General features: G+C 39.2%; 1 protein-coding gene and 1 non-coding gene across 3 annotated transcripts in view; both read right to left on the bottom strand.

Moving 5' to 3' along the window:
* The window catches only part of LOC132353136 (cyclin-Y-like protein 1), a 33,682-nt gene extending 26,931 nt beyond the window's left edge, over window positions 1-6,751 (bottom strand). The window contains exons 1-2 of one of the 2 annotated variants that reach the window (XM_059904085.1): window positions 6,659-6,751; window positions 6,526-6,589 (exon numbers count right to left, since the gene is read on the bottom strand). In XM_059904085.1, coding sequence (XP_059760068.1) covers window positions 6,526-6,589; window positions 6,659-6,751 — 157 coding nt within the window. Of the gene's footprint in view, window positions 1-6,525 lie in introns of both variants that reach the window. The other variant, XM_059904084.1, reaches the window with a different exon arrangement.
* A 10,923-nt stretch (window positions 6,752-17,674) lies between these two features.
* Window positions 17,675-17,781, bottom strand: LOC132354420 (U6 spliceosomal RNA). The gene has a single exon (XR_009499287.1). It is a non-coding gene; the product is annotated as a U6 spliceosomal RNA (small nuclear RNA).
* Window positions 17,782-19,566: the final 1,785 nt, after the last annotated feature.

Genomic DNA, 19,566 nt, shown 5'->3' on the forward strand with positions numbered 1-19,566 from the left:
TTTTTAAAATAATGGTCTTATCTCCTTAGCAAAGATCTTCGGAAGTGGAATGACTAAGCCAAAAGGTTAGATCACTTTCACGGCTCCATGTACAATGCTAAATTGCTTCCTAAAGAAGGTGGGGGGCACATTAGGGTATAATGCTACCAATCATGACATTTTGAGTTCCTACCCTTGCTTTGGATACTTGAAAAAAAAAAAAAATTCCTACTGATATGAATGAGGAACCTCACTGTAGATCTAATTTGTATTTCTTTTGATTACACAGTTTGACCATTTTCCCACAGTTAGCAGTGTTATTTCCACTTTGGTGAGTTGGCCTATCATTTGAATGTACTGTAAACACCAGGGCCCTACTGCTGTCAGTTTGCATGAGGTTTTCAGAAAATATTAATCTTTTGTTTATAGCCTATATAACTAACAATTTTCTATATAACTTGCACTTTTTGCTAATGAAAAATACCACATCACTATCTTATAGAATGGACATGTGAGCCATTAGACAGTAAACTCATACATACACACAATATTTCTGCACTTCCCATTAACTATCTTCCCAAGAGCCTAAGGAGACTATGATAAAACCTACCACACTCTTCACTATCACAAAGGTAAGACTGCCAACTATTAAGCAAAGCTTTACCACCCACCATCCCTCTCATCCCTCTCCCCACCACATGCACACACAGTAATTTAGAGACTTCAGGAAATTACTGTGCATTCAGGAAATTACATGGATTCTTCCGAAAGTTATTTCTTTAGAAACCTCTAAGAATGTTTCACCCAGGAGAAATATTCTTGAGCTCATGATTAGGGGTTATGATTAAAACTGTATTTTAAGACCCATCATTTTTGTATTATCAATTTAAATTGCAACTTATTTGACAGCACGATAGGTCGATGTAGAAAAAGTATGATTAAAAAAAAATTCAACTCGGTCTTAATGTAAACATTCCTCAGAGGAAACCTGTAAAACACCACCGACACTGAATACTGTTTTTCCTCCAATCTAAGATTCTACCAGTTGTTAAGATCCATCTCGATTGCAGTTGTTAAAAGTGTGAAAACATAGGCAACTTAGAACAAATGAAATGCATTACTGAAGGCTAAAAGTGTTAAAACTATGCTATCAAACTGTCGATAAATGATTTTTCCTTGTTAAAATATTAGAGGGAGAGGGAAGTGACCAAGAAAGCATCTGACAGAAGCAGCATATTTCAGAAAGCGATTAATATCAACATATTGATTTCAACATATTCCAAATAAACAGGAGATGTCCGCAGTTTCTGGGCCAACTGCTGAGCACCAGTTCACTTAACGGTAACCACTGCGTTTACTGAACTGCCCTAGCACCCTTATACTGCACAGTGTATTAGTTTTATGGCTCATAAGACAAACATTACAGTCCTTACAATTACCATGGAAACTGATGGCTTCATCTCTCTGAGTCCACACTTGCCACCGCAGTCAGGGAGTTCCCGCCAGCCGGCCCCGAGCTGGGCTGCCTCACCAGCGGGGACACAGCAGGCTCCTGCACCAGCCAGGCTACGGCTCACCCACGCCTTGACCCTGCTTCCCTAGCTTCTGACCATCCTGGCTTCCCAACTTCCCAGCTCTGGTTTCCAACTGCTTCTGTACCTGCCTCTACCCTGGTTCTCAGTTTTGCCTTATTTTAATCCTCAATCAGTGTTACAGTGATCATGACTGAGAGGTGACACATAGGTAAGTACACCTGGCTTTATATATTTCTAAAGAGTACTTTACTCAGTTTCTTGGACTTTTAAGAACCTTTGTGGGTTGCAAGTTGCCTTCATTTCATTTCACATTACGCAGTGTTACTGTTTTAACTCTTAAGTTTTATTACTTTAATACACTAAACCAACAACAACAAAAAAGGGTGAGAAAAAAGGTAGTATTCCAAAGAAGCTCACATAATGTCAACAATAAATTCTGTTCCTATATGCCATGCATTTGGAATTTACAGTCCTACTCTCTATCAATACTCATTTTTAAAACCTTGGACAGCTCAATTTATACCTAAGAGAAGAATTCCTACACTACCTAACTCAGAACATGGTGAGAATCAAATGAAATGCAAGAGCAATCTATATACTACAGCCTATTTTAGACCCTTATTAATATCGCTTTTTTGTTCAAGCCACTGTTGGCTCTCACCTGAGCTACCGCACCAGCCTCCTAACTGGTCTCCCTCTCTGCTTCCTTCCACCCTTACAGTCTATTCTCACACAGTAGCTGGTCTGATCTCCCTCCACCCTCTCTACCCCCCTTCCCTTTTTCTAAGAATTAACATCATTCCCCTGCATATAATCCTTCAATGGTTTCCCATTACAATTAGACTAAAATTCATATTTTTTGGTCAAGGCCCACTAGGCATACAAGGTCTTAATCCCCCATATTCCTCCTGGCATTCATTCACTCAGCTGCAGCCACCCATCTTTCTGTCCTTGGCACGCATCAAGCATATTCCCTTCTTAGGAACTGCACAGAAGCCTCTTCTCCCACAGCCTCACATGGCTCTCTTAGGACTGCTCATGGGTCGCTAAAGGAGAGAAGCTGTCTTTAACCACCCCTTGTAAAACTGTCCTCCTCCCCAGCCCATTACCTTCATTTTCTTTCTTAGTGTTCTCACTACCTGATGTTATTCTTGTGTCGTCAGCCCCCAGGCACCTCTAGAAAGTAAGGACCTGAGTTAGGCTACGGGTTTTGTCTTGTCTAACCACTGTTTGTCCTGCCTCTGGAATGGTGCCTAATAATCATGTTTCAGTGTACCCAAAACCAGTTAAGTTTCTCCCAATTTTCCCACATCATCTAAGATTTCTTCTAATGCTGTCTTTTGATGTGTCTGTCACCTAAGACCAGAGTTAATTTCAGATCTCTTAGAGTAGTAGTTTAGTTACTCAGAATCAAAGACACAAGACAGGTTACCAAGAACCACGAAAACCTAAAAGAGGAAATCTAATGTTCAGTGAAAAATCAATGGTAACTTTAATTTGGGAAAAGAACATTTAATGTTAAAATACCTTTACTACAAAATGACTCACCCTATGAATTTAATGAAGTCGTAAGACAGAGTGTACAATCAGAATGCTATAGGGAAGTATCAATACAATGCATCAGTTTTTACCTGTGTCCCCTGAATAAAGCATTATAATGGGATTATAAAAGATGCTCAACCATAAAGGCTGGGTAAATGAATTATGCTCCAACCATTCGATGGCACAGTAAACAGCTGGTAAAAGGCAGGCTGTAGAGCCATGCGCAGTTGCATGCAAATACGTCACCCTGGAGCACTCTCTAGGTGCCAGCACGGTTCCCGGAGCTGCATGCCGTTACTTTTCTTTACAACAAAAAGTGACAAAGTGGCACATAAAGAACAGTCCCATCTTTGTAAAATAAACACAATGTTATGTTTATATGCATACAAAAGGTTCAGGAAGAATCAACACCAAAATATTCATAAAAATTCTGGATATTCTGAGTGTGAGTGCAGGACTTTTCTGTGTTTTCTAAATCTTTTACATCAAATGTTTATTAATACTGTCACCAAAAAAAGGAAAGATCTGTTGCTCAGAGGTTTTTCCACATCATATTGCCAATTCCTTCCCTACCCACTCTTCAGGGGGATGGGAGGTAGGGGTCACTTGAGAGAGCACCTTTCACCAGAAAATTAGCAAAGCTCCTAAGGTCAGAACATAAAGGCTGTATGAAAAGTTGATGAATAAAAATAAAATCAGATAATAGGACCGTAGCATCTTATTTTCTATTATGACACTACCATCAGTTATATTAGATATACTGTTAAAGACAAAGTAGTAAAAAATTCTTTTGAGTCTATCTGAAATCTATACTACGTTCTTAGGAGTTACTTTTTTGAGATGGCTTGAAGAAATCATGTTCTTCTCCAATGTTTCTGAAGAACAAGACAGAGCATCATTTATGTACGATTTTCTCTAAGTAACCAAATAATTCTTCACTGTAGAAAAGCCCAAATGTTTTATATCTGAGTAGGTATTTCTCAGTTTCCAGGGAAACTGATACAAAATTGTCTGAAATAAAGACATAAAGAGCAAACTTCCAATGTGCCTGTGCTTTATATTTGGTGTTCTGACCTTGTTTCTATGGAAACTTCATTAATAGGCAAATGCTGAAATTGAGGTTTCTCTTATCACTTTATTGAATGCCCCCCCAAAAAAGACAAATTGAAATGAAATTTTAACAATCCTGTTAAACATAAAAAGGTAAGTCCTGTACTCATGAACTCTATTTTTCCAGTTCCTGATTGAGCACTCCTTCCTTAGCATACATAGTCGTGTGCTACATGCTTAGTACCTCACCTGCCCGCTTACCAGCTGCCCCCAGTGTCCCTCTGTGCAGGGCATTCTCGGCTTCAATTGGATTTCACCAGAACAAACTCTTTAAATTATATCAACGTGTTTACCTGACTGATAAATGTAGGCTATTTCATGACTTCTACTTTTATTCATATCCATTGCAATGTATGTACAGACAGAGAATGGAGAGGTAAATGTTGCTTCTGAGTTGTGTACAATCAACTGGAATGGCAATAATCAAAACTGGAGTATGCTGAGATAGGCCTAACTTATGGATAAATTATCAAATATAAGGTGCACTCTAAACAGTTTCTTAAGCATCCCAAGAACTGAATTTGGCATATCTACCACCTCCCAAGTCTGTCTCTTTTGTTCAGTAGCTGTGTTACACAGTCATTTCAGATCTCTAAGTCTTGGCTTCTTCATCGGCAACAGAGGGAGAATATATACGGGCCTTATTTGTAGATGGAAGGGCCAAGTGAAATACACAAGAAAATGCATTGTAAATCTTAAAAGAATTCTATAAAGGTCCAATTTTCGTCTCTCATCCTACACTAGCCAACTACTAACTGTTTTTAAAAATCATTTAGAGGCTTACCTTATAGCAACAAGCAGAGCAGTTTTCACAAGTACTTACATGCTTTGTGTTTAAAGCTACAATTAATTCACATAATTTGTTCATTCTTTCACAATATCTAACTATTCTGAAAAGGGAGTACTTTCCACTTACAAAGCCACGTCCATCATAAGGGTGAATCCACAGGCTTAATTATTCTAACTTTTAAAGAAATTAAATAAACCCAACTAAAATTTAAATAGAAGAGCTGTAAGACATTTCGTCTATGAAATAATGAAATAATCTCTGGCATTTCAATGAAACAAATGGGCCAGTGGGGCTTTAACATCTTTATGATACAATGTTTTATACTTCAAAGAACAGTCTTTATTAAAGTGCCACTATGCTACCCAGAAATTTTTTTTTTTAACCTAGAGCCATCCCTTTCCAAAATTCTAGAGGCAAAAATCAAACATTTCCTCTCTTCTCTCTCTCCTCTCCTCCCCGACAACACCCACCCCCAGCCACTTAGTCTTCAGAACTTTTACCTGAACATTCTTAAAGTTAAATAGTATTCTACTGGGGGGGGGGGGCGGAGGAGGGAGCCATGGAGACATTTTTCTGCAGGATGGATGTGGTATGTTAACTCCCAAACCTTTATATTACAAATTACAATCTGAATTTGTTTTTTCTCCTTTGAAACTTCTGTCCAGCAGTCTCAGGAACCACCTCACCCCTCCCTTAGAACAGGCAACGTGCAAAAGAAGTCGGTTAAGGCCGTGCAGCTGAAGACATACTTGTGTCAAAGTGGGAATTTAAAAGTAATCAGAACTCCATGGGGGCTCCTTTGGTAAAGAAAAAAAACCCAACAACTATTCTCTGCAGCCGTGGCAGTAACGTTTCACACCGTTCACAGTTATTTTAAGCCCCTCTCCCACCATTTTCTTTCCTATCGTGTTCAAATTATAGTTAGAAGGGATAAAGTAGCTTTTATCAGGGCGACTGAAAACATTAAAATCCAAAGAATTTTAGTTAAGAACACCACACTGACTCTGTCCATCTCTATTTTGAATTTAAATGACAAATCCTCTAATGTTTGTCTTAATTGTCTCGAGTATCAACTACCTTAACGAATAGAAGTCTATCATCAGGCCCTTACCTAGTTCCTTCGCTTAGGTACCATCTGGATAGGGAGACGGGATGGATACGCCGAAGTTAGAGTATTTAAGTTTTCATTAAGAAAAGAGAGAATACACCAGAAAGTCTCTGCTAAGTCCCACGAGATGTTAAATAGAACCACGAACAGGAAGGGCCGCGGATTGGAGGGTCTCAGGCCGGGCTGGGAAATGGGAACGGGGGAAAGAATTGGGCATTCGGGTAGGGAAGAGGGAAGGAGACTGGCCGGACGCGACTGGTAAAGAATAAGGGGTGGGGACGCCAAGCAGAGCCAGCCTTCGTCCCCGGTGCCCCGCCCTGGGAGAGCCAACTCCGGGCAAGAAGGAGCCCTAGGCGGCGTCTCCCTCCCGGGGGACCCTGGGGGCGGCGGAGGCCAGAGGTAAGCCCGAGAGCAGACGGCGCCGACCCCGCGAGGGGCGAGGCGCGCCCGCCGCTTCTTACCTTCGGGCATCTCCCGGTCGCTGCTGTGCTGCAGGTGGTGGCCTTCGCCACCTGCGAAATCCAACTCGGCGGGTTCCACGGTAGCCGCCGCCGGAGCTACTGCCACCGCGTTCCCGGCCGCCGCCTTGTAGACCTCAGACTCGCAGTCCGGCTCCGCTGACCCCCTGCGCCGGCCCAACTTGGGGCAGGCATTGCGGGACAGGCAACAAGACAGCGAGTTCCCCATGGGGCGCCTTCACTCCTCGCCGCCGCCGCCGCCGCCTCTGCTCGTCCCCCGACTCCGCCGAGCTCAGAAGCCGCCCCCTCCCCCAACAATGGCGCGGCGGGCACTGGCAGCCCCGGGCTATGCCGGGGCTGTGCCGCACATGCAGACGCGACTTCGCCCGCCGCTCTCCTGTCCGCCCAGCCGCCGGGCCCCGGGCAGGGGCCCGGCCCCGGCCGCACCCCCGCCGCCTCCGCCGCCGCCTCCCTGGAACCAACTAGTCTGTGAGGGCGGTGACCAGACCGGCTTAGTTAAAAGGGGTGGGAACAACCAGACAAGCGCTGAGACGCGCAGCCACTGCAGGGAGAGAGCGCAGCCGGACCTCCTCCTCCTTCCGCCGCCGCCTCCTGACTGAAAGTAGCTAGCCCGGCCGGCCCTTGCCTACCGGAACGTGTCCTTCGGTAACCTGGTTACGACGGACCAATCACGACCAGAGTTCCCTCCACGCGCCCTCCTCAGAGCGCAGGCATGGAACTCACAATGCCCCGCCCCCGCCCGCGGCTGCCCCGCCCCCCGAGCGGCGCGCCCCAGACTCTGGTTTCCATTCATCTCTCGCGCTCCGAGCTTTCCGGTCCTGCGGGAAGCGCCGCGGGAGTTTGTTAATGGAAGCCGTCCTGAGTCAGTGGGCTCTGTAGAAAGCCCCTGTTCATAAAATGCCAGTTCAGTTAGCAACTCGGTTTCACCGGGTCGACAGTTGACTCATTTGATGTATTGCTCAACGATCTTAGTTTCACCCCAAGTTTTGACCGTTTTTTATAACTGAATGCTCCTCCTGTCTTGCCTTCCAAAGAGTGTTAGTTTCCGCCTACAGTTTAACCATAGCAACCCCCGGGGCCCTGGTCCTACTCTCAATAAAGAGCTGTGGCTGTGTCTTGAATGAGACTCGAGGACACGTCACCCCTCCACTTCCTCATCAGTAAATTCCTCATCAGTAAATTACCGAACTCCTCCCTCCCACCTCTGAGGCGCTGGGATTCAGCAACTCGCTTTTCTCGCCTGTTTCTCTCTTCCACGGCAGGAGTTTCCAGGTTTCCCTACTTTAGCCAACAACAACGCATAAAGTACGATTTTCTCATACAAACTTGAGAGTCACAAAGTGAAGTACCACGGTCTTGATTTGATGAAGATGATAACGATAGTTAACATTTGGCAAACACTATGCGCCCGCCCCCGTTCCAAGTGAGGTACTCATTTAACCCTCGGGAACAAAATCCTCAGAAACCTTCATTTTACAGATTTTACAGAAGCTAAGTAACGTTCCCAAGGTCACATGATTGCTCAGGGGTGTGGCCAGGATTTGATCCCTGATTGTGTGGATCCCCAAAGGCACCTTATTGTGATCATCAGAAAATAAAGGTAGAAGTCAAATTTGGTTGGAAGTGGCATAGTGTATCAGGATTTTCCTTTTTTAAGGAGGAACAATTTTTTGATGTGGATTTTAAAATACTTTCCCTTCATTCAACATTGATTAGTCCCTCCTACATGCCAGGCACCCGTGTGTGAAAAATAGTCCTGCCCTCAGTGACCTCAGGCACGGTGAGAAAACAAAGGCTTAGAGAGCCCAATAGTCTGAGGTCACACTGCTGCAAAGTACTTAAACCTGAAATTCAAACCTAGATCTATTAACCCCAAGTAGATGCTGGGGTAAAGAGCTTGGTTTTCTTCCCAGAAACATGAGAGCCATTGAATGTTGTGAAGTTAAGGAGTCACTATCAGGTGGTTTGTAGTGAGGTCACGCTTGAGAATAAGTAGGACTGATGGAAGCAACAAAACCCATTAAGAGACTTTAGATTCATCTAAGCGAGGAGTGAGGGTTCAAACTAAAGGCAGTGGCAGAGATTGGAGTGGAGGGAAAGGATCTGAGGTCATTTGGGAGGTAGAATAGAAGTGCTCAGTGACTAGATATGGAGCGGGAAGGGGAAAAGAGAAGCAAAAATGGCTGCTAGGGTTCTGGCTTAGGGAACTATGTAGAGTGTGGTTACTTTTTCTTAGATAGTGCAGGAAAAGGAAGAGGTTTGGGAAGGAAGACCATTTTGGGTTCTGTTAAGCGGAACATGGAAATGGAGCTCTCTGGTTGAAAGTAAGCCTCTGCAGGCTAAGTCCATTTTGTGATATCCCAACTTATGTTTTCAAAAATAACACATTAAATCAATTTAAAAATGTGATTGGGGAAATTCCCTAATGTTGACAGCTAAGAATATCACATTTTTCATGGAGCAACTTGGAATCTATGGTTTTAGTAAATGAGGCATCCTATGTAAAATAAAACTGGTAAATGAGAGCTCTACCCACCACCAGAGCCTCCCATCAAGCCTCTTAGATAGCCTCAACCACCAGAGGGCAGACAGCAGAAGCAAGAAAAACTACAATCCTGCAGCCTGTGGACCAAAAACCACAGTTACAGAAAGATAGACAAGATGAAAAGGCAGAGGGCTATGTACCAGATGAAGGAACAAGAAAAAACCCCAGAAAAACAACTAAATGAAGTGGAGATAGGCAACCTTCCAGAGAAAGAATTCAGAATAATGAGAGTGAAGATGATCCAGGACCTCGGAATAAGAATGGAGGCAAAGATTGAGAAGATGCAAGAAATGATTAACAAAGACCTAGAAGAATTAAAGAACAAACAAACAGAGATGACCAACACAATAACTGAAATGAAAACTACACTAGAAGGAATCAATAGCAGAATAACTGAGGCAGAAGAATGGATAAGTGACCTGGAAGACAGAATGGTGGAATTCACTGCTGCGGAACAGACTAAAGAAGAAAGAATGAAAAGAAATGAAGACAGCCTAAGAGACCTCTGGGACAACATTAAACGCAACAACATTCGCATTATAGGGGTCCCAGAAGGAGAAGAGAGAGAGAAAGGACCAGAGAAAATATTTGAAGAGATTATAGTCGAAAACTTCCCTAACATGGGAAAGGAAATAGCCACCCAAGTCCAGGAAGCGCAGAGAGTCCCATACAGGATAAACCCAAGGAGAAACACGCCGAGACACATAGTAATCAAAGTGGCAAAAATTAAAGACAAAGAAAAATTATTGAAAGCAGCGAGGGAAAAACGACACATAACATACAAGGGAACTCCCATAAGGTTAACAGCTGATTTCTCAGCAGAAACTCTGCAAGCCAGAAGGGAGTGGCATGATATACTTAAAGTGATGAAAGGGAAGAACCTACAACCAAGATTACTCTACCCGGCAAGGATCTCATTTAGATTTGATGGAGAAATCAAAAGCTTTAGAGACAAGCAAAAGCTAAGAGAATTCAGCACCACCAAACCAGCTCTACAACAAATGCTAAAGGAACTTCTCTAAGTGGGAAACACAAGAGAAGAAAAGGACCTACAAAAACGAACCCAAAACAATTAAGAAAATGGTCATAGGAACATCCATATCGATAATTACCTTAAACGTGAATGGATTAAATGACCCAACCAAAAGACATAGACTGGCTGAATGGATACAAAAACAAGACCCATATATATGCTGTCTACAAGAGACCCACTTTAGACCTAGGGACACATACAGACTGAAAGTGAGGGGATGGAAAAAGATATTCCATGCAAATGGAAATCAAAAGAAAGCTGGAGTAGCTATACTCATATCAGATAAAATATACTTTAAAATAAAGAATGTTACAAGAGACAAGGAAGGACACTACATAATGATCCAGGGATCAATCCAAGAAGAAGATATAACAATTATAAATATATATGCACCCAACATAGGAGCACCTCAATACATAAGGCAACTGCTAACAGCTATAAAAGAGGAAATCGACAGTAACACAATCATAGTGGGGGACTTTAACACCTCACTTACACCAATGGACAGATCATCCAAAATGAAAATAAATAAGGAAACAGAAGCTTTAAATGACACAATAGACCAGATAGATTTAATTGATACATATAGGACATTCCATCCAAAAACAGCAGAGTACACGTTCTTCTCAAGTGCGCACGGAACATTCTCCAGGATAGATCACATCTTGGGTCACAAATCAAGCCTCAGTAAATTTAAGAAAATTGAAAGCATATCAAGCATCTTTTCTGATCACAACGCTATGAGATTAGAAATGAATTACAGGGGAAAAAACGTAATAAACACAAACACAAGGAGGCTAAACAATACGTTACTAAATAACCAAGAGATCACTGAAGAAATCAAAGAGGAAATAAAAAACATACCTAGAGACAAATGACAATGAAAACACGACGACCCAAAACCTATGGGATGCAGCAAAAGCAGTTCTAAGAGGGAAGTTTATAGCTATACAAGCCTACCTAAAGAAACAAGAAAAATCTCAAGTAAACAATCTAACCTTACACCTAAAGAAACTAGAGAAAGAAGAACAAACAAAACCCAAAGTTAGCAGAAGGAAAGAAATCATAAAGATCAGAGCAGAAATAAATGAAATAGAAACAAAGAAAACGATAGCAAAGATCAATAAAACTAAAAGTTGGTTCTTTGAGAAGATAAACAAAATTGATAAGCCATTAGCCAGACTCATCAAGAAAAAGAGGGAGAGGACTCAAATCAATAAAATCAGAAATGAAAAAGGAGAAGTTACAACAGACACCGCAGAAATACAAAGCATCCTAAGAGACTACTACAAGCAACTTTATGCCAATAAAATGGACAACCTGGAAGAAATGGACAAATTCTTAGAAAGGTATAACCTTCCAAGACTGAACCAGGAAGAAACAGAAAATATGAACAGACCAATCACAAGTAATGAAATTGAAACTGTGATTAAAAATCTTCCAACAAACAAAAGTCCAGGACCAGATGGCTTCACAGGTGAATTCTATCAAACATTTAGAGAAGAGCTAACACCCATCCTTCTCAAACTCTTCCAAAAAATTGCAGAGGAAGGAACACTCCCAAACTCATTCTATGAGGCCACCATCACCCTGATACCAAAACCAGACAAAGACACTACAAAAAAAGAAAATTACAGACCAATATCACCGATGAATATAGATGCAACAATCCTCAACAAAATACTAGCAAACAGAATCCAACAACACATTAAAAGGATCATACACCACGATCAAGTGGGATTTATCCCAGGGATGCAAGGATTCTTCAATATATGCAAATCAATCAATGTGATACACCATATTAACAAATTGAAGAATAAAAACCATATGATCATCTCAATAGATGCAGAAAAAGCTTTTGACAAAATTCAACACCCATTTATGATAAAAACACTCCAGAAAGTGGGCATAGAGGGAACCTACCTCAACATAATAAAGGCCATATATGACAAACCCACAGCAAACATCATCCTCAATGGTGAAAAACTGAAAGCATTTCCTCTAAGATCAGGAACGAGACAAGGATGTCCACTCTCACCACTATTATTCAGCATAGTTCTGGAAGTCCTAGCCACGGCAATCAGAGAAGAAAAAGAAATAAAAGGAATACAAATTGGAAAAGAAGAAGTAAAACTGTCACTGTTTGCGGATGACATGATACTATACATAGAGAATCCTAAAACTGCCACCAGAAAACTACTAGAGCTAATTAATGAATTTGGTAAAGTTGCAGGATACAAAATTAATGCACAGAAATCTCTTGCATTCCTATACACTAATGATGAAAAATCTGAAAGAGAAATTAAGGAAACACTCCCATTTACCATTGCAACAAAAAGAATAAAATACCTAGGAATAAACCTACCTAGGGAGACAAAAGACCTGTATGCAGAAAACTATAAGACACTGATGAAAGAAATTAAAGATGATACCAACAGATGGAGAGATATACGATGTTCTTGGATTGGAAGAATCAACATTGTGAAAATGAGTATACTACCCAAAGCAATCTACAGATTCAATGCAATCCCTATCAAATTACCAATGGCATTTTTTACGGAGCTAGAACAAATCATCTTAAAATTTGTATGGAGACACAAAAGACCCCGAATAGCCAAAGCAGTCTTGAGGGAAAAAAATGGAGCTGGAGGAATCAGATTCCCTGACTTTCAGACTATACTACAAAGCTACAGTAATCAAGACAATATGCTACTGGCACAAAAACAGAAACATAGATCAATGGAACAAGATAGAAAGCCCAGAGATTAACCCACGCACCTATGGTCAACTAATCTATGACAAAGGAGGCAAAGATATACAATGGGGAAAAGACAGTCTCTTCAATAAGTGGTGCTGGGAAAACTGGATAGCTACATGTAAAAGAAGGAAATTAGAATACTCCCTAACACCATACACAAAAATAAACTCAAAATGGATTAGAGACCTAAATATAAGACTGGACACTATAAAACTCTTAGAGGAAAACATAGGAAGAACACTCTTTGACATAAATCACAGCAAGATCTTTTTTGATCCACCTCCTAGAGTAACGGAAATAAAAATAAAAATAAACAAGTGGGACCTAATGAAACTTCAAAGCTTTTGCACAGCAAAGGAAACCATAAACAAGACGAAAAGACAACCCTCAGAATGGGAGAAAATATTTGCAAATGAATCAACGGACAAAGGATTAATCTCCAAAATATATAAACAGCTCATTCAGCTCAATATTAAAGAAACAAACACCCCAATCCAAAAATGGGCAGAAGACCTAAATAGACATTTCTCCAAAGAAGACATACAGACAGCCACGAAGCACATGAAAAGATGCTCAACATCACTAATTATTAGAGAAATGCAAATCAAAACTACAATGAGGTATCACCTCACACCAGTTAGAATGGGCATCATCAGAAAATCTACAAACAACAAATGCTGGAGAGGGTGTGGAGAAAAGGGAACCCTCTTGCACTGTTGGTGGGAATGTAAATTGATACAGCCACTATGGAGAACAATATGGAGGTTCCTTAAAAAACTAAAAATAGAATTACCATATGACCCAGCAATCCCACTACTGGGCATATACCCAGAGAAAACCGTAATTCAAAAAGACACATGCACCCGAATGTTCATTGCAGCACTATTTACAATAGCCAGGTCATGGAAGCAACCTAAATGCCCATCAACAGACGAATGGATAAAGAAGATGTGGTACATATATACAATGGAATATTACTCAGCCATAAAAAGGAATGAAATTGAGTCATTTGTTGAGACGTGGATGGATCTAGAGACTGTCATACAGAGTGAAGTAAGTCAGAAAGAGAAAAACAAATATCGTATATTAATGCATGTATGTGGGACCTAAAAAATGGTACAGATGAGCCATTTTGCAGGGCAGAGGTTGAGACACAGGTGTAGAGAATGGACATATGGACACCAAGGGGGGAAAACTGCGGTGGGGTGGGGATGGTGGTGTGCTGAATTGGGCGATTGGGATTGATATGTATACACTGATGTGTATAAAATTGATTTAAAAAAATGATTAACATTTAAATTGGTAGACTTTGAGTATAGCAGATTTCCTTCCATAATGTGGGTGGGTCTCATCAGATCAGTTGAAGGCCTTAAGAGAAAAGACTAAGGTCCCTGGAGGAAGAAGGAAATCTGCCTCCAGGCTGTTTTTTAGACTCAAGACTGCACCATCAACTTATCCTTGGGTCTACAGCCTAGCAGCTTGTTCTGAGGATTTTGAAGCTGCCAGCCCATGCAATCATGTAAGCCAATTCCATAAGATAAATCTTTCTCCATTTAAATGTATATCACATTTGTTCTGTTCCTCATGAGGACCCTGACTAATATGATCTTTATATTGCTAAAACACATATATGGATGCTCAGACTCAGGGAATAGGGGTTGATACTTCTGATGGGACCTTCAGGAAATATTTTTACATAGTTACCTAAATTGTAGGTGAGCACATTTTTAGTGCTGCCATGCTACATTCTGGGGGGAAAAAAATTATATAAAGCTCTCTGAACTCCAATTTTATCAAGTGCAAAATAACTGAGTTAGAAGGCTCAAAAATGAAGTAAGGGGCAAAGACTCTAAAACTTCTGTTTTTCCACTAAAGAATCAGTAAAATAAAATTATTTCAAATTATATTTTACATAGAAAATATAATTTAAAATTAATAGATATAAATAATTTATAAAGTTTTACCATATATTAATATACAAAACAAACTATCTTCATAACTCTCTTTTTGTTTGGTTAGTATGGGATCATAAAATTTATGGTAGCAGGAGTCTGACAGAATAAAGAGTAACTGTTTAGATATTGAAATATGAAAAGAAAGAAAAATACAATGACAGTACATAAATGTTTTTCACAAAAACTAGCAGTGATGGAAACAGCTAAAATGTACATTTCTGATTTCAGTGAAACATGTATTTTTTTTTAAGGTTTAGGTACAGTTTTGCATGTCATTTGGCTAGTAGATTAGTTCTTACTATAACTATAATTCAGAGGTATTATAGTAGAATAGTCTTCAAAAAAAATGGATAAATCCTGGTTTCTATCATTCTTTAGTTTTCAAGTCAAAGGTGTTGCAATTTTTGACAAAAATATGAAGGCTGGGATTTTCCATTCTAGAAAACACATACTCCTCTCTTCCCCTTTGATCTTGCTGCTTAAAAGGTATAGTTGTGCAATCATTTCAAGAAGGATACAAATCTTCCATAAATTGTAACTGAATTTTTCTTTTATAGAGTGGTAAGAAACAAACAAATTTTTATATAATGTTAAAATTAAATCCTCAACTATTTCTCTGGAACATTTAATTTTCTCATCTTAATGTCGTGTAGACTTTTATTTTGAGCTGTGAATGACAATGAGAGATGGCTTGTCACAATCAGTTCTCTATTGCATCTGAAATATAAAATAAAATTACCTACAAAAATTACATTTAATGAAATATTCAGGAAAAGCAAGATAGGTTTTATTAGTTGTTTCTCAGTTGATGTTCCTTTATGAAGTACTCCAATTCATAGATTCTTGTAGTTGTGGAATAAACAAAATTAAAATATAACAAGAAATGGACTTTCTAATTCCTTTCAATGTCAAAGTAAGTTAACCTCTCTATCTGTACCTGTACTACTTTTATATTATTAAATTTTGTTTTGTTTAATTTTTACTGTGTTAGCTGTATTAGATTTCAAACTTGGCCCACTGTTAGTTCAAATTCTCCTTATCAAAAATATTTATTTATTTTATATGCAGTATGGATAGATTCAGCTCATCATTTCTATCTCTGGATATCATTTGAATTATTGTGTTTGCATCCCTTCTAGAATCTTGTCATCGGAAAATGTGATAACCATTACCTCTAAGGTTTTTCCAACATACTGATAATACAAATAATGTGCTCTGTGATATATTTTTAAAGACATGCCTTCACACAAGTCGTCATCAACTATTAAAACTCTAGAATTTGCATGACTGTTTTCATTGAGCCCATATATTGCAATTTCTTCGTGGATAGTGTTGAAAAATTAAACACCATGTTTTTAACATTCCCTGCTCACCAGGCATGATAATTTGTTCTCAAAGAAACTATTATTATATTTTTTCCTTCATAATGCTTCCAAGGGTTCCACATTATTATTTTTATCAAGACCACATGCTAGAGTTTGGAACATTTCATTTAAGTTTAGAGATGCTAGTAATTCAAGAAACATCATTTTACTGACTGGCAGGAGAAATAAAATTACTATAAAATTGTTGCTTAGTGTCCATATTAGCTTTTTATTTTACTATATTTTATTTTACTATAAACTCAATAGCTCAGGCAAGACCAAGTAGTAATGCCTCTCATTTCCCCCCTTATCTGTAGAATCTGACCTGAAGGACTAAGGGGAGAAACAACCTCAAAAGAACTTCATGCTTTTCTGGTATGAGAAATATTTAAATAATAGGCAGGTGGTTCTTGTCAGTAGTGGCTTTCTGTGCAGTTATCCAGCAGCCTAACTTTTCTTTCTTGCTGAAAGTTGTTATAAAGCTCTTCTTCACTTATCTGTTCCATAAACAGGACAAAGGGATTACAAATGTATGGGAATAGACGTGCCCAGGACTTTTATTTGGGATACATTTCAAATCATAGATGTAGACAAGCTATAACTATCTTTTAAAAAAAGTTGTATGGTTTAGTCCTTGCATACTGTAGCAAATTTATTTTTCACAACTTGACCTTAGCATTTGCAATGCTTTGGGCTTTTTCAGGTCTTCTTGTTGTTGTTCAGGAATAACAAATTAACTTTATTATGTAACATAAAAAATGCAATAGGAAAGCAAAATAGCTTATATCACAAAATACCTACATACACACATACTATGATACATAAATTATTTATGTATTCTAAACATTATTATATCCCTTACCTACTAGGGATAATTGAGATATGACTGAATATCCCAAAGAAAACTGTCTCTAACTAAGGAAAATTGATCCTTACAAAAATTGGCTGAAATTATTCAAGTAATTTTTTAAAAAGATGAGTGTTTTGAAATTTTCTATCCTTTGCACTCCTTTTTTCTATCTATCCTGCCAGGGGGCCATAAGAGCTTAAAAGATTTTTGAGAAAATGCCCATCTTCCAGAACTTAAACCACTTGATGTCCCTCTTTACACACAGTGAAAAAGTACAGCGAGTATGAACTACTTCACACACTGCAGGAAGATACTGTCCAATCCTGCTTGTATTATTAAAATAAGATTTGAGACTTCAATCGTTTAAATTTAAATTTTTGCTCTTCAGGTAAGCTGAATGGTAGGTCACTAGTGGGTAGTTCACAGTGTTTGGTGAAATAAATTTAATATTAATTCTTCTCCAAATGTATAGCTCTACTCTGTGTCTCTGTATGGATACTCCAAAGAGGTATTTTGAGGAATCTTACAAGTACTTTTTTTTTAACATCTTTATTGGAGTATAGTTGCTTTATAATGGCATGTTAGTTTCTGCTTTATAGCAACGTGAATCCGCTATACATATACATAAAAATATGGAATGCTTCACGAATTTGCATGTCATCCTTGCACAGGGACCATGCTAATCTTCTCCGTATCATTCCAATTTTAGTGTATGTGCTGCCGAAGCGAGCACACAAGTACTTATAATTATGTTTGGTGAGATGTTTTAAAATCAATTATAACTCCTTTAGGAGGTCCTGGGGGACTTTTTGCTCTGAAGGGGGAAGAATTTTCCACCGCCTAATGTCAGGAAATGTACATGCTTTGGAAGCTCTTCAGTTAGTTCAGAAACCATATTGTAGGAAACCCAGTTCTGTAACCTGCCCTCTAGGTAGGTCTCACATCAGTGTCTGGGGAAATTCGTGAGTTTAGGACTGATAAACTGCAACCTTATTCCTCCAAGGAGATGTATTTTTCCTGTGACTTACATACCATGATTGGTTTTGAAGTTAATTCTTCCTCTGGATTATCTTGCAGTTGTTGCTAGAAAGTAAGTGTCCAGATATGGGTGTTTGGTTGTGTGATAAATGTAACTTTAATATAAAGCATTTGGCAGAGGAAGATTCTGTAAGGTCATGGTTTTCATGATATTTTAAGTGTTAGGGCTGGAAATTTTCTTAAAGATCTCTAATCAACTCTTTAACTCATTAGGAAACTGTGGCTCCAACAAAGTTAAGCAGCTAGTGGCAATTCCAGGACTAGAGAGATCATATTGAACCATGGTTAGGTGTTTTGGCTCTGAAGTCCCACAGTCTGCCCCTGCCACTTATTAGCTGTGTGACCTTGGGCGAGTCATATCACCTCTCTGTGCTTCAGTTTCCACATCTGAAAATAGGATAGTCATAGTACATAGTTTGCAGGGATATTATAAGGATTAAATAAATGAATATGAGTTAAACATTTAGCACAGTGCGTGGTATACATTGAGTACTGAATAAATGCTGTTAGAATTAGAATTCATGTTTCTTACCTCTCAGTTGATTGCTTTATAGTTGTGCCACATTGTCTCTCCTGACATCCCTTAAATATATTTGATATAGCATTAAAAATGTTTCATTAGTGTTATTTCTCATTAGAATTGATAAAATATTTTAGAAAAGAACACATATTTAACAAGTATCATGACTATTTTTTTTTCTGTGTGAGAGATGGCCATGTAATAAATGAGGAATTTGGAATGAAATGAAAAAATTAAATGATGTATGTCTGAGTATATTCAGATAGCACTTTATTATTCTTTTTTTTTGAATTTTATTATTTTTTTTATACAGCAGGTTCTTATTATTTATCCATTTTATACATATTAGTATATATACGTCAATCCCAATCTCCCAATTCATCATCACCCCCCCAACACCCCCGCTGCTTTCACGCCTTGGTGTCCATACGTTTGTTTTCTATATCTGTGTCTCAATTTCTGCCCTGAAAACCGGTTCATCTGTACCACTTTTCTAGGTTCCACATATATGCGTTAATATACGATATTTGTTTTTCTCTTTCTGACTTACTTCACTCTGTATGACAGTCTCTAGATTCATCCACGTCTCTACAAATGACCCAATTTTGTTCCTTTTTCTAGCTGAGTAATATTCCATTGTATATATGTACCACATCTTCTTTATCCATTCATCTGTCGATGGGCATTTAGGTTGCTTCCATAACCTGGCTATTGTAAATAGTGCTGCAATGAACATTGGGGTGCATGTGTCTTTTTGACTTATGGTTTTCTCTGGGTATACGCACAGTAGTGGGATTGCTGGGTCATATGCTAATTCTATTTTTAATTTTTTAAGGAACCTCCATACTGTTCTCCATAGTGGCTGTATCAATTTACATTCCCACCAACAGTGCAAGAGCGTTCCCTTTGCTCCACACCCTCTCCAGCATTTGTTGTTTGTAGATTTTCTGATGATGCCCA

Source organism: Balaenoptera ricei, chromosome 19, assembly GCF_028023285.1.
Source record: "Balaenoptera ricei isolate mBalRic1 chromosome 19, mBalRic1.hap2, whole genome shotgun sequence".
Lineage (NCBI taxonomy): Eukaryota > Metazoa > Chordata > Mammalia > Artiodactyla > Balaenopteridae > Balaenoptera > Balaenoptera ricei.